Source organism: Microtus ochrogaster, chromosome 6 (assembly GCF_000317375.1).
Source record: "Microtus ochrogaster isolate Prairie Vole_2 chromosome 6, MicOch1.0, whole genome shotgun sequence".
NCBI lineage: Eukaryota > Metazoa > Chordata > Mammalia > Rodentia > Cricetidae > Microtus > Microtus ochrogaster.
In genome coordinates, this window is record NC_022013.1 from 2,201,661 (window position 1) to 2,216,547 (window position 14,887).

General features: G+C 39.5%; 1 protein-coding gene across 2 annotated transcripts in view; it reads left to right on the forward strand.

Moving 5' to 3' along the window:
- Positions 1-14,887, forward strand: part of Thsd7b (thrombospondin type 1 domain containing 7B) — an 877,985-nt gene that overhangs the window by 766,382 nt on the left and 96,716 nt on the right. Inside the window, exon 16 of one of the 2 annotated variants that reach the window (XM_026779900.1) lies at positions 6,975-6,980. The exons of the other annotated variant lie outside the window; for it this stretch is intronic. Within the exon in view, the coding sequence (XP_026635701.1) occupies positions 6,975-6,980 (6 nt within the window). The remainder of the gene's footprint in view (positions 1-6,974; positions 6,981-14,887) is intronic. 2 annotated transcript variants of the gene reach the window in all.

The window sequence follows — 14,887 nt, forward strand, 5'->3', positions numbered from 1 at the left end:
CTCCTTAGGTATTAAAAATTGTTAATAATGTTCTACTTCAAGTAACCCTTATACACAGCTGATTGGGAAGGCAAGCTAGTTCAATATCTACGAAAATCATGTGGAAGATCCATAAGAACTGGAACTAAATATATCATATGACCCAGCTGTACTATCCCTGGGCATTTCCCCCAGGACTACACATCAACACATCACAGAGATCCTTGCATTCATGTTTGCTGCAGTGCTGGTCACAATGGCTAAATTATGGAACCAGCCTAGGCGTCATCAACAGAAGAACGAGCAAGGCAAGTGTGGCTTATGTACATGAGGGAATTTTTGTCTTCTGTAAAGAAGAACAAAATTATTTGCATGAAAATGAATATAGCTGGAGATCACAATATTAAGCAAATTAAGCCAAACTCAGAGAGAGAAATATTATCTGTTTTCTTTCATTTGTGGTTCCTAGATTTTATGTAACTATATAATATCATGTATATGTTGTGTGACCATATGTAATTAAAAATACAAACAAGAGGGTGGGAGAGCAATATGCTCAGCATTCAGCATGTACCTGTAGGACCATCTATGAAAGAATGTTCCAGTTCTCCGTAGAATGCTTCCTGAATCTTCTCCTATAGAAATGGAATGTGAGCAAGGTCCGTTCCTCAAACCCTGGCTCTCCCCTACAGTCCCATGAAAGACTTTCATCTCCTTGTTGTTAATTAGGTCTCAACTTATCTAACCCAGTGACTTCAATCTCATCCTTCATCTCAAAGTCACATGTGTATCCCTGAAAACGGAGACTGCACTTTGTTTCCTGGCCCAGACCCAAATAATCACACAGACACTATACTAATTAAAACTCTGTTTAGATGGAGGTGGGTGGTCCTTGGACTTCCCACAGGGCAGGGAACCCTGATTGCTTTTTGGGCTGACGAGGGAGGGAGACTTGGTTGGGGGAGGGGGAAGGAAATGGGAGGCAGTGGTGGGGAAGAGACAGAAATCTTTAATAAATAAATAAATGGAAAAAAATTAAAATATGGAAAAAAATTACTCCTAGACTGGAAGAATATTTCATAGTAATAAAAGAGTGAAGTGTTTACCTAAATTGTTCTATTATTAATAAAAATCTGGGAGTTAAAAAAAACTCTGTTTGGCCAATAGCTTAGGCATATTCCTAGCTAGCTCTTACATCTTAAATTAACCCATTAACATTAATCTGTGTATCACCACAAGGCTGTGACCTACCAACAGTAAGGTTCTGGCATTTGTCTCTTTCAGCAGCTACATGGCATCTCTTTGACTCCGCCTTCTGTCTCTCTACATCTCTGTTTGGTTTTCTCACCTAGCTTTATACTGCCCTGCCATAGGCCAAAGCAGCCTCTTTATTAATCAATGGTATTAAAACATATTCACAGTATACAGAGGGAAATCCCACCTCATATCCCCATGTCCATACTGACATACAGCATGGTCTGGCAAAGCAATTTGAATATTTATTGTCATTGCTCTTGCTTCATTGTTTGCCTGTTTCTTTGATATCTTCTGATTTTACAGAGGACTTGGTCACTGACTGGCCCACTGCCTATTCCAAAGCTATGAATGGTAAGAGTTCTGTAAATAGCTCTTTTGTAAAGAAAGAAGAAATCACACTCTTTGCAAATGTTTTCACAGGGTCCTAGCCTAGGACGCCGAACCTGTGCTGTCAGTCTCCCTAGGGTGGGATTTCTGTAAGATGCATATGATTAAAGCACTCTAGGAAGAAGTCATTTGCTCTTGACAGTATTGTTTGTTTGCCTGCTTGATAGATTGCTTCTTTTATTGCATGAAACACAGTAAAGACTTATGAAACAATTTAGCAATGACATCCTTAAATGTTTCTCTTTCCAATATTACTTTCCTTTATCTAAAATCTAAAAGAAAAGTAAATATAATAAATATGTCCATTTGTTTGTGCCTGTACATAACACACACACACACACACACACACACACACACACACACACTACACATACGAGCATTTACAAATACATAATACCACAATGATAATGGGGAAAACATACTTTTGTGTCCTAACTTTGGTTTTCCACAATATTTGAAACCCTGATTATTTTCCTAATCCTTCCATCTCTTCCCTGCCTGTGATCTGGGCTTATTCCTTCATTGCTTATGTCTGTGCCATCAAAACCTGGCTCTTTCTATGTCTCCTTTCCTATTTACGGGGTGTTTAAGAGAATGCATGAGAATCGGAGTTCTAAGAGTGGTGCACCTATTTTAAATGTTGCTGGCTGCAGCCAAGTCTCATATAGGATCCCTATCATGTCACTGGACATGGGCGAGAGAGAGCACTTTATGACCAACCTAAAGCTGCATTCAGAGCACCACAGCCGAGCCTCCCGGGCAATGCATCTTCTTCCTCATCTGGTCCCAAGGAGGCCTCACAATGCAGGCACTCCAGGAAGAAAAAAGGGATTTAGGGTTGTATCTGCATTGTTAGCTTTCTTTGACTTTGCCCTGTAAAATGAATGTAATTCTTCATGTACACATAAATCCATGCACTAAATACAAAATAAATACTTAAAATATGCAGCTTTATGCACTGCATATTAAAATGATAGAAACACACACACAGGTTTATCTGAGCAGTAAACATACCATTCCCATCTCTGAAGTTCTAAATTAGAAATCATACCAGAGAGTTTTAATACAAAAACATATAATGTACCATTCCAAGAGATCTCATGGCAAAAATAGTTATGACATAATGTCTCATTTAATCATAAAACTTTTACAAGAACAAATAGATATATTCAATTTATATATTTTCCCAGAGATATAATCTGATTGGGTCTACTTAATTATATGTTCATTCCATTTTTGCTCTGTTGTTTTTATAAGGACATATTTTCACATGCTCTTTAGCATTTTAGTTAACTTAGTCAGCACTTTCAGGTTTGTGATGCAGATATACAGTGGTTCTATTCATTCTTGTTCACACACAAGGCTGAAATCTCATTATCTGTGGCCCTGCAGAGAAGATGTATGCTCTACTGATCCTTCGGGCCAGGATGTGTTCATATGTGCTCAGGAGGAACCTCAATTGCCCCTGGTATTAGCTATAAATGATATCTCATTTCACATAATGAACAAATCCAGTTTCATGAAAATAGATTGCAAGCCTCTATCCTTATTTCTCTGTGTAATGACCCATGCAATATAATATAGATCAATGTATCTTCTCATCATATCTTCTTATTCTGTAGTTATCAATCCTCATAGTCCTTAGTTAAGATATAGTAGGTTATTACTATACAAACAAGTAATTGTTTATTAAATAACCAGTTATCTAACATATCCTAGATATGATTTCCGCAAGGCAGTCAAAATTTTAATGAACTTTATATTCTAACGAAGGAAACCATTTACTAAGAAATACACACACAGAGGTGTTTGTGTATGTGTACATGTGTGTCGATGTGTTTGCAGATAATGAAGGACAATATGAGTAAAATTCATTTGGGTTGCAAGACAGAATATTCAAGAAATACTTCTTTAAGCAAAGAGAGTACAGGCTGTGAAGAAATATGGTATGGTGACCTATGATGAGACAGAGGGAAGGAACTCTCAGGCAGGGACAAATTGCCATGGTCCCAGAGCACTAGGAACAATTTTGCAGCCAGAGGCTCTGGAGATGGAACAGAGTAGTTGTAGGTCTCAGAGATGGGCTTCTTAAATGTTCCTGCTCATAACCCTCGCCTTATCAATTTTTACATGAGCCTGTATATATGAATATATAAGGAGCAGAGAATCCAAATATTACTGGTTAATAAACCATAAAGATACTCACCTCGAAACATTTCTTTACTATAAAAGCTACCAGTTGCAAATTTGATGAGATGCTTGTACTTTTTATATATGAAGAATTAAATACTAGTTGAGTATTTGATACTACGAGATATAGGGTATCGTCAACTTTTTTCAGGGTGGATCTATGTTTTGATTTTATAATCATCGGTGCTGAGAATTGAGTTTTGAATAACTACACAGTACAAATGGGGCAAAGGTATTTTTTAAGGCCAACTCTGACATGATTGGAAATTCGGTTCTAATCCCAAGACAAAATTCATTTAGCAATTTCTAATGAAATGCAAGTCAGCAACAAAAATAGCAATTTTTAAAATAAATATTCTAGTGGAGTACAACTCAGAGTTGTCCTAATGTGTTTTTTGCTAAGGAATGGTGGCAGAAAATTATTAAAACTCTTCGTTTCCATAATTAAGTCATTGTGTTTCTATTAGAGCAGAAAACTTTGCAGGCACTCTAAGAGCCCTAAAATTCAAAACAACCAATAGTCTCTATTCCGAGACAGTGTTTGTCAGTGCTACACAGTATGATACCTTGCATAAGGCTAGCACATATGTTCTGTGTTCTGAACCAAGGCTGAAGTGAAATCATATGGTGCAACATGGGAGAGCCACCAGAAACACCTCAGCGTCCAAGTGCATTTCATTCCAAACTGGTTTTCCTCAGTGTATATTAAGAAACTTTTTACCGTTGTCTCTTTTTTTGTAGCTTCCATATTAAATCACATGTCTCCCACATAGAATCATAACCCAATATTTAAGAATCTGGGCTCTAGACAAATAAAACCAATAACATAAAAGAGGGAATTGTTTCATTAGCTTGGATAGTCCCACAGAAACCATCTCCAGGCTAGAGAGCCAGAGGCACAAGTAGCCAGACAGTTCAAGAAGCTGTAAGCCCCGGGAAAAGATGGCCGGTATTGAAGCGCCCATCAGAGAGTGAGAGCCCAGACAGTTGCTAAGACGAACCCAAGTGGAAAGCTGAGGGAGCAGAGTCGGTGTCCCTGGATGAAGGCACAAAATGAACTACAGACTCTGGTCTCAGAACTGACTCACTCTCTGTCTAAGGAGACAGACTTGTGTACACAATTCCAAACCTGCAATTTATCTATGTCTTGGGAGCTATGGAGGCACAGATTTGGGAAAATTTATTGCAAGAAATAGTGAAATATGAAGTTATCTTTCAAGAGAGAGTAATATTTAAATATATGGAGATTGAGTTGCCCCAGTGAGAAATTTAAACAATTTTGACACATCAATTTTAACATGGAAGCAGTATTTTACAGTGGAAATAGACAGAAGTAGTTTAAAGAAACCTAAGGAGAAAGATAAAGGCCGTGTAGAGAGCTAAATGCAGCAGGAGACTCTTAAAGAATTCTGCTCAACAGCAATAGAGGATTCACTGTGCTCGGGAAATTTACATTTTAACTAGGAATGGAGTAAGTATAAAGGCAGAATGAAAAGATGATACATAAAATTTCAAAGACAACTGGGTTTCCTATGGTACACCCAAATTCTCATGTATGTTATAATTTTAATGATTTTGAAAGATTTCTGGCCATATGCCATAGTAAGCCAAAAATAAGTTTTGGTTACTTTTATTTATCACCTCAAATGAACTGAACAGGTCAAGGGAATCACTCACTGTTTTTAAAAGCAATAGCCCTTCTCACACTTAGCGTCAATAATGAATAAGGTAGCAACGAGTTTGAGCAATGATGCAATAGACCGGAATCAAAGAGTTCTGGCCACCACACAGGCCCACTTCTAGAGCTCTGCTCTCTCCAAGTTCTGGACAGAGAAGAAAGTGCCACAGATCTGTACAAAGGCAGGAGTGAACCTAGTCCTGGTTCCAAGTCTCCATAGCCAACAGCCTAAATTCCAATCATTGGCAGACATTGGCAAGATTTGGTAGCAATGGTCTGTGAGCATAGCCCTCTGCACAGATGTGGCACTGGCAGGCAGTCAGGCGACTGTGTGAACACACTGCAGCATCCTTTGGTTGCTGGTGACTGGATGAATTATACCTACGTAGATTATAAAGCAGACATTTCTGTCAAGGATTTTTCTAAGCTTCTTACCATTAAGCATTTTTATTGTTTAGACTTCTATAAAAATCTAATTATATACTTCTTCTGATTAAGAGATATAATTTATAATTCTAGAATTAATTATTTGGGTGATATTTCTGTAAATGTAGCCACCTGCTAAGTCTGTTGTGCAGTGATCTCTGTTTGCAAACCACCATTACTTATAAATTGGAATGATAATGGGTGGATTCGAAAGTAATTAGAATCTTCAAGATGCCAGATACATGGGTATCTACCCAGCCTAGCTCCCTGAGTAATACTATCCTGTTAATTAAGATTTTAATAATTTTTATAGAAGTGCAAACACTGAATTAAAATAAAAATGTATTTCAGATTTGGATTATATAGTAAAGTACTTAGAATTTGTTTCCTTGAGACTATATTCGTGAACTCATTCATCTCTCTACAAATTTTGAAATATGGGCTACATACCACATATGAGTTGAGCATTAAGATATAATGCTAGAAATAAGACTACCTCAGACATGCCCTCAGAAAACGTACAGTCCAGTTTTAGAGATGGTGGTATTTACAGTTTCACTCATGTGCCTTCACAAGTTCAGTTCGATAAGAATAGGGAAGTCTAGTTAGAGAAAGTGTGGTGGGGTCTTTTCTAAGTCAGTCTCGTCAGCATGGCGTGCAAACGTGCGAAAATAGCGATTCCGATGCCACTTTGCTGAGTCATCCAGGGTGACAACAGCACTTGTTAAGCCGTCTGAGTTCAGCTGGAGTCTTGTTTCAGTTCCTGGGCCCCTGATATTAGCAATCAGCTTAAGAAAGTCTCTCAGATCTGTGTGCTGTCTTTCTTCAACTCACACATTTGGTTTCCACCTAGATGGGTGTTTGGCTTACAGACTCAGAGAGAAGCAATCAGATCACAAGTCAAGTGCAGACATCGATATTCAATGACCAGGGGAAAGGACATTTTATTTTATTTATTTTTTTTTCAAATCTGTGTTGTACTAGCAGTTCAACTAATGCGTCTATAATTTTCTTTCCCTTTTGTTCATCATGCACTGCTAACACGGATCCTACAAAGGCTCAGGTTGGTGCTGCCATCTGTTCTCATCTTTACTGTTGTCATTTAGTGAAAGAAGCTTTGTTGGTTTTCCTTCACAAGTCCGCATTTTTTTTTCTCTTTGTAAATCCTGATCAAAACATCATTCACACATGGAAGGGAAAAAAAATCCCATAGAGGACTCAGTTTTTTAAATGTTGCCATCAAATGAGTCCCTTTATTGCGGCAGAACGGCTGTTTTAGAAAGCCTCCAAATGACTTATATCTTCTTGAATTTGTTATGGTTGGCTTGTTTGTGGTCGGGAGAACACAAGGCTCTAAGCTTTCACAACCAGCACAGTGTGCCAGTCTCCAAAGCTTTCTGCATGGAATCTGCTCCGTAGTTCCAAAACCTCCTAGGTGGAATTCTAGATGCACAGTCAGAATAGCGCCAACCAGTGTTTAAACATTCTGCACATAGAGTCACACTGCTTCTAGAATCACCAAATCCCCAGCTACCATGCTCATAAGATTCATGGTCTCTCTATCTGTCTTGTCTCTCTCTTGCTCTCTCACTCACACCATTTTTTTTTACAACCATTAATCTACTTTCAGGAATCCATCAATATCTCATATAAACCTCAAGTTCTTTACTTTTATAGTTTAAATAAATCCACATGCTATTTCAGTCCACCCTGATTCTTGTTTGAAATACTGTTTGGTCGTATAATGAATAAAGACATCAGTAATGCTTTTAGAGACTAGAAGCACTGTAGACTGGAGTGATGTTTATGATGCCTTAGGGGCTGGGAGCTAAGTGCAGCTAAAGTGAGTTTATCAATCACAGGAGAGTACACATTCCCCTCATACTCCGAGTTGTACAAGGATTAAAAAGAGAAAATAAAATGAGTTAGTGGTTTTGATCTCATGTACTGGGAAGGTGTGCGATATTTGATTCCAGACATACACGTTTTCTGCTGTTTGGGGACCACAGGCAGAGTTTCTGATGCAAGAACTTTATGGTATCTTACTTTACGGTGTGTCCAAGCTCCTATTAAAATGCTCAATTTCACCTTTGGGGGTTATATGGTCTATAAAAATCATTGCTATTCTTGAGACTGGTCCCCATTCATGATCTGGGCATGTAGAACCAACTTATGCTAAAGATGCTTTCGACAAAACTAAAGGTATAGTTCATGTTTGCATGCTTAACTCCCAAGAGTGTTGAAATGGTGATCAAGAGAAACACTACTAATACTATTAAAATGTTTTCTCTGTTTGCAAATAATGCCCTTTGGCATGGAGAGTTGTGTATTATGCTGTATAATACATAGGACATCATGAACTATTTTGCTTCATGAATCAAAAAGTTTCACCATGTTGACTTAAAATCATTTCTAAGGTTGAAAACCACGAATGAACGCTCTCCTAATTCATGACATAGTTCCTTCTGAATAATTAATCTTCAACCCCAGAATATCTCATTTTTACTTTATTTTGCACTTTAAGAGGTCACATTTGGTAATAACTCCCAAACTGAGGAACACTATATAAAATTTTAAAAATAGAATTTAAATTTTAAAACTAGTGTTTTTAATACAGTTTATAGTGCTCAATGTAAAGTGGACCATGATACAAGGAGAATATGGTCTACAAATAAGACTTTGTAGGCAAGATGGAAGTAATTACCCAGTTCTTCCACAGATGCCATATATGTGAATAAGCAGGGCTGTAACTCTCTAAAAGCAGATTGAAATAAAATAGGCAGTGTCAACAAAATTGTAGATAAAGATCTCAAAATCTTCCCTTGCATAAAGCAACAAGAACCTGGTGTGAACAAAAGCAACAACAAAAGGAAGTGAAATGGACTTTCAAATCATGTGAGGAACTATTCCTGTGGATATGTAGTGAATTCTTACAATAAAACAAATAGGTCTAGATAACAAATGGGCAGGAATTTAATTATACCTTTCACTAAAACCTTCCTTAAATGGAATATACAAATTGCCAGAGAGCACATGATATGCAAATGAAAACAAAAATGATTATAACTCCATCCTCATTTAGATGCCTATATTAAAAATGTCAGATGACCATAAACATTGGTAAGGATGTGGGCTCACTGTAATCCTGACACATTGTTGGTGAACTGCAAAGTGTTTCAGGTACTTGTGTACTCTTTTGCACTTTCTTTAAAAAGGAAGCATCATCTCCATACAATTTAGGCATTCTACTCTCAGGTTTGTAAACCACAGTTTCGATGCCACATATTCATAGGAAAACCGCCATTTAAGTATTCATGATGCCTGAGCCATAAGAAACAAAGGATAGAGATGAGCCTTTTATGCCCAGTAGGTGAAGAAAGAATGAACACAATATAGTTTACCCACATAATTGAGTGTTAGTCAGGTATAAGAAATAATGTAGAGGGGGCTGGAGAGATGGCTCAGCAGTTAAGAGCATTGCCTGCTCTTCCAAAGGTCCTGAGTTCAATTCCCAGCAACCACATGGTGGCTCACAACCATCTGTAATGAGGTAGGTCTGGTGCCCTCTCCTGGCCTGCAGACACACATGTAGACAGAATATTGTATACATAATAAATAAATAAATATTTTTAAAAAAGATATAATGTAGACTGTATTCATATTATAAGGATGATAAACCTTGAAAACATATGAAAGTAGTAATACACAAAAGACCATAAATTCATTCGATCCATTTATGTGAAATGTACAAAGGCTGGCAACTCCATGAGGCACAGGTTGATTAGTGGTTTCCTGATGAGGGAAGAGGAGAAGGGGGAAGACGTCAGAAAGTGTCTGCTGAATTCATGTGTGAATCCCGAAAAAGGTCCAGCTCAATGAAAAAATACAAACTCTGGAGCTGGGAAGATCGCTCAGTGGTGAAGAGCACTTGTTGATCTTATAGAGGCCCTGGGTTTGGAACCCAGCAGTTCTAACAGATGGCAGTTTAAAGCCACCTTTAACTCCAGTTCTGGGGGCCTGATGTTTTCTTTTGGCCTCCATGGGCTCCAAGCATGCACATGGTACATAAATAGACATTCGGGCAAAGCAGTCGTACATAAAAAATTAAAATAAATTAGAGAAAGAAAACTTACAACATGTAACTGTGGCTGTCAGATATTTATCATGAGTCACTCTGCGAGGTCCCTACACTCCTTTTTGTGTCCTCATCAATATTGTCTACCTTAGACAGAGTATGTCATCCGGTAGTAAATGGTGGGGTTTCAATTAAGTGTTTTCGCATAGAAGAATTTTTCTTTTTAGGGAGAAACACTCCACACTCCAGAGAAATGCCAAGGGTTGACATGACAGTGCAGCTGGAAATCTTTGTTGTCTCCTTATGAGAACCAGTAAAGCTATTTTTGGGTGACTTGGGTGGTTTGCTGGCTCAGCTGTTACTCTTTGGGCAGCTCTTGTTCTCAGCAGTTTATCAGAGCTTGGGGGGTGTGAAAGCATAAAAGTTTAAGGCGTGCATTTAATTTCTTTCCGTTACTTCTCCCAGGCTTTAAGGGTGCAGTGTTAGCAAGTATTTAAAGTTTATTAGATCGAACTGCTTGGGAGTTCATGTGCATTTTTTTTTTTTTTTTTTTTGGTGGCAAAAATGAGGCTGCTTTGCAACTTCAGAATTACTTTGCCTTTTGCTTTCTCAGGCACAAGTGTCATGGCTCCACGTCTCTGAAAATGGTAACTGTTCATGCCAGGTTATAAGGAGAAAAACTAGGCCCCGTGGAGCCCCGAACTGGGTGGCCTGAAAATCAATGGCAGAACCTGAAAAAAAGCCTTTTTTTTCCTCACAGCTTTCTTCAGCCTGGTTTGCTCACCGGGCACTGCACATCGTCTTTCACACAATGTAAAAGCCCCCATCACTCTCTGCTGAGATGAAGCCACCCCCCAGGGAGGATTGTGTTATCAGCTCAATAGGAGCCGACCCAGGAATCCAACAGAGAAGGACAGGAATCCAATATGAACAAAGTGCCCGATGTTTCCCACCCCCCTGAACTGCTCTGTGGATGTCATTTTATCAATTAGAAACAGTGTGTTCCCTGCTAAGGCAGAGTGTGTCTTAACAGACACCCCTGCCCCAAATGTTTGCCCGCTCAGGTGTAGAGCCATAAACTCTGTGCTTCCTGGAACTTGCCCCTATTGCATTAATGTGAAACTTCCCTGAGTCCAGCTCACACAGACCCTGTGTGCTACATAGGTGTTGTGTTGAGACACAGGCGCTAACTTCTGAGAGCTGGTTGTCGCTGTGAGCCACCCACCCCACGCCAACAGGGGGTATGTTATGGTTATGGTTGTGCATGGTGAATGCTGGAACAAAATGGAAGCAAATTAAATGGAAGTTTGCAAAATCATCAACCTATTTTCTCAATTAACCTAGGACATCCCTAGTCAGGATAGGAGAGTGGAGTAATTATTTTTTCAGTTAATATTAGCAATACTCAAATAAATCAGAGGTGGATGGTTATGTTTTGGATTCAAGAAATATTAAAGGTCATGGATTCCGTTGGATTTCAGCTTTCCAGTACAATCCTAAAGTGCAACTGGATTACTAAAGCAATTGGACACAAAACTGGGGCGGCTTTGTCAATTCCTGCACTATTAGTAAACGTGGCAGGAGCTTTAGCTTCCGGTGGCAGCAGTATCAGAGCGTGTGACTTCAGTGCACGCTCCCCGAAGAATTTCTGCATCTCTTCACTCATTCTTTATTTATGTGGGTGTGCCCTCTAGAGCTCAGAGTGTAACCCTGCTCTACGCAATTCTCTCCGCGGTCTTCCTGTCTTTCCTTGTGAGCCAAAGTTTGTATCCTTGTTTCTGAAAGTGTGACCTACAGCATTTTCAGTTTTCAGTCATAATCTACTAGTGAATTTTACATTTTAATTTATTATCAAAGCCAGGCTTACGAAAGCCACTCTCTTTACTTAAATGAGTAACTCGAACATTCTAAATCACACTTTAAAACCCTTACTCCTTATACTAATAGCTCCACTTACTGGGAATCGAGTGGGCAAGGTCATCGACTAGATATTTTCCTCAACCGCGTAAGTTTACTAGGATAAAGGCCAAGTCAGTTTGGCTCTAGACAATCATTCTCTGCTCAGCAATATACTTCTGCTGCTATTCTGTGATGAGGCCAAGGGCTGCTTCTGTTTCTATCTCCCTCCATTATTGGCTGCCTCAGAGGAAGGACATTTGGAACAAAATGCTCTTTATTCCATAAAACTGTGGCTTTCAATTAGTCCTTAATATGTGTGTCAGACTGATAGAATTAGAGTAGAAATAAGAGCCAAGGTGCCAATTTATCATCCTGTGAGTGAATGGCAGGAATCTATTACTCAGTCAACCCTGCTGCTCTTTCTACAGACATCAGGCTATGTGGTCCACAGTTACAAACCTCCATTTCTGCCTCTCCCTTCCGCTCTTCATCCTAGATAAATCAAGTTCACTGTGAAAGACATATGCTAAAGATTTATATTTTTCAGTCATTCTGTTCTGTGCCTAGGCTTAACCTCTAACCTACTAGTGGTCAGAGTCTCTGCCCACTTCTCTATGGGCGAGCAGGAAGACCACATGTGTTTCTTCGTGTTTGTTTGTTTGGTGTGTGTGTGTGCGTATTGGTAGATATTGGTAGCAGAGGTCTACTACGCAAAGGTCTTTTGAGGGGTGTTTTATAACTATTTTGAATCTTTCAATTTTTCCAGAACTACAAGGTCATAGTAATTGGTCCTCCTCCTGGAATAATGCCACGATCCCTTCTTTGCCTCCTTCTGTGAGGACTACAACTTTATTTTGAACAAGTTCGCAACAGTGCGCACACTGGAATATTGTTTTTTTACTTCTTCCAAAAACAAAACCTTAGTTTTCTAGGCAGAACAAAGGATACTTTCACGGTTTCTTCTTATTTAGCTTCTCATTTCCCGGCAGTCTGCAGGTGAGCAATGCTCAAGAACTCTGGCGCACTGCACAGTAGGGAAGGTCTGTTTGCCTTCGTGATGCACAGACTGGAGAGCCTGGTGGAGGCCCCTAGGGAACGGTGAGGTTGGTGCGAAAAGGCGGTGCTGCCAATTATGAGTTTTCCTTTTGGACTAGCTCCCGGAACTGAAGCTAGACTGAGTTTTGGTCTTGTTACTGGGGATGGTCGTCAGTTCGGAGGAAATCTTCTGAAGGCTGGATTGATTTCAGGACACACCTGGTGTGGGATTTATCCCGGGTAAGCCAACATAAGAGAGACTAAGGAGTAAATACATTATGGGGTACTTTTCTTAGCCGGCACCCTGGGGTATCCGCTGCTCTTCCCATGAAGGATGGGTATTCTCTGGAACCAGGGCAACCTGGAAGAGCAAGCCTTTCCTTTCTCACGCGGTGGGTTATAAACAAAAGCTTGACTGTTACCCTCTGTTCTAGAATGCATTAAACTTAGATGATGCCGAAGTCATGCCGCTGTTTTGATTGTCTCTTTCATTTTCACGCCTGCGCCTTGCCCTGTCTTCCTCCTCATTATGTGTTTGAAGCTTCCGAGACCCTGGCAGACAGAGGCTCAGAGGCTCAGAGGCTCATTAACCCGTGACCTGGACCTCAGGCTGAGACACACCAGTTCCCTCTATCCTCGGCCTTCGCACTCACTCCCATCTCCTTCACGTTCAAGATGATTTCTTCTTCCCCACCTTTATTTGGAGTATATCCCGCTAGGACTACCGGAAGTCTTATACAATCCTACTTTATTGTTCTCCCATCTCCCTAACCCGTTACCTGTACTCCCCGGGCTTCATCCTTTATGAATCATGGCCTCTGTGCACCATTCATAAGAATTACATTTAGATTTCTGTTTGTTGGCTTGATTCACAGCCCACTTGTCCACATCGGTTCAATTTAGATTAAAGTTAAGGAGGGCTATTAATCCTTAGGCATTTGCATTTGGTAATATAACCACACATTTACAGGACTTCCTGCCTGGAGGATAAGTACCTTGGGTTCTATTGCTTCCTTATTCAAACATTTTATGACAGAAAATGTGTTGTTTGCCTGGGAGTTCTCCTTGGCTTCTTGCACACATTGAGAGAGCAGATGCATAAATGTAGCTCTGAGCCCCTGCAAATAGGAGCCGGGAAGTCCCCTCTCCCTGTGGAAGCCACAGAGAAAGCCTTTCCCTTCAAAGTATTCTCCAAGAGAAAAAAAAAATTGCAAGCTTGAAATCAGGCATGTTCTTCCTTTCTTGATGAACACCAAATACCAGCAAACGTTTTTCTGACTAACTTACCATTAGAACATTGTTCCTGAGAAAGCAGATATGTTAGCCAAAGAGTATTTTAGCCCCAACTTATTCCTTTGAGTTATGAGGAAATTCCAGAGCCTATATTATCTGCAAAGGCATTCTCCTTTTTTTTTTTTAAAAAAAATTACTATGTCTCTAGTTTTTAATTCCTTCCTTTAAATTATATGTATGATTATATGCATGCCTATAGATTGGCGTGTGGATACCCACTGAGGTTTTGGAGGTGGAGCTACAGGCAGCTGGGAGCTGGGAACTTACTGGGATCCTCTGTAAGAGCAGTGTGGTCTCTTAACCAATGAGCCCTCTCTCTAGCTGCCAGTCTCTCTTCTGTGACCACAGACAAAACTGCTTTCTTGGTGGATTTTCGGCTGTGATAGTCTAGAAAATTGGCTTACTATCTGTCTATTCATCAATCTGCCTGTATCTATTTCTATCTCCCATTGTATCACATACCTATCATCTCTATCCATCATCCATCAATCATCTAATTATCATCCATCTTCCATCTACCGTCTGTCGTTTCCATATACAATCTTTTTATCATCTACTATTATTTATCTAGTGTTAATCTATATACCTACCCATCTATCCATTATCCATCAGTTCTTAGACTAAATTGCAAACAATGTTCTATGTAGTCTCTGAGACATTCTCTTTTC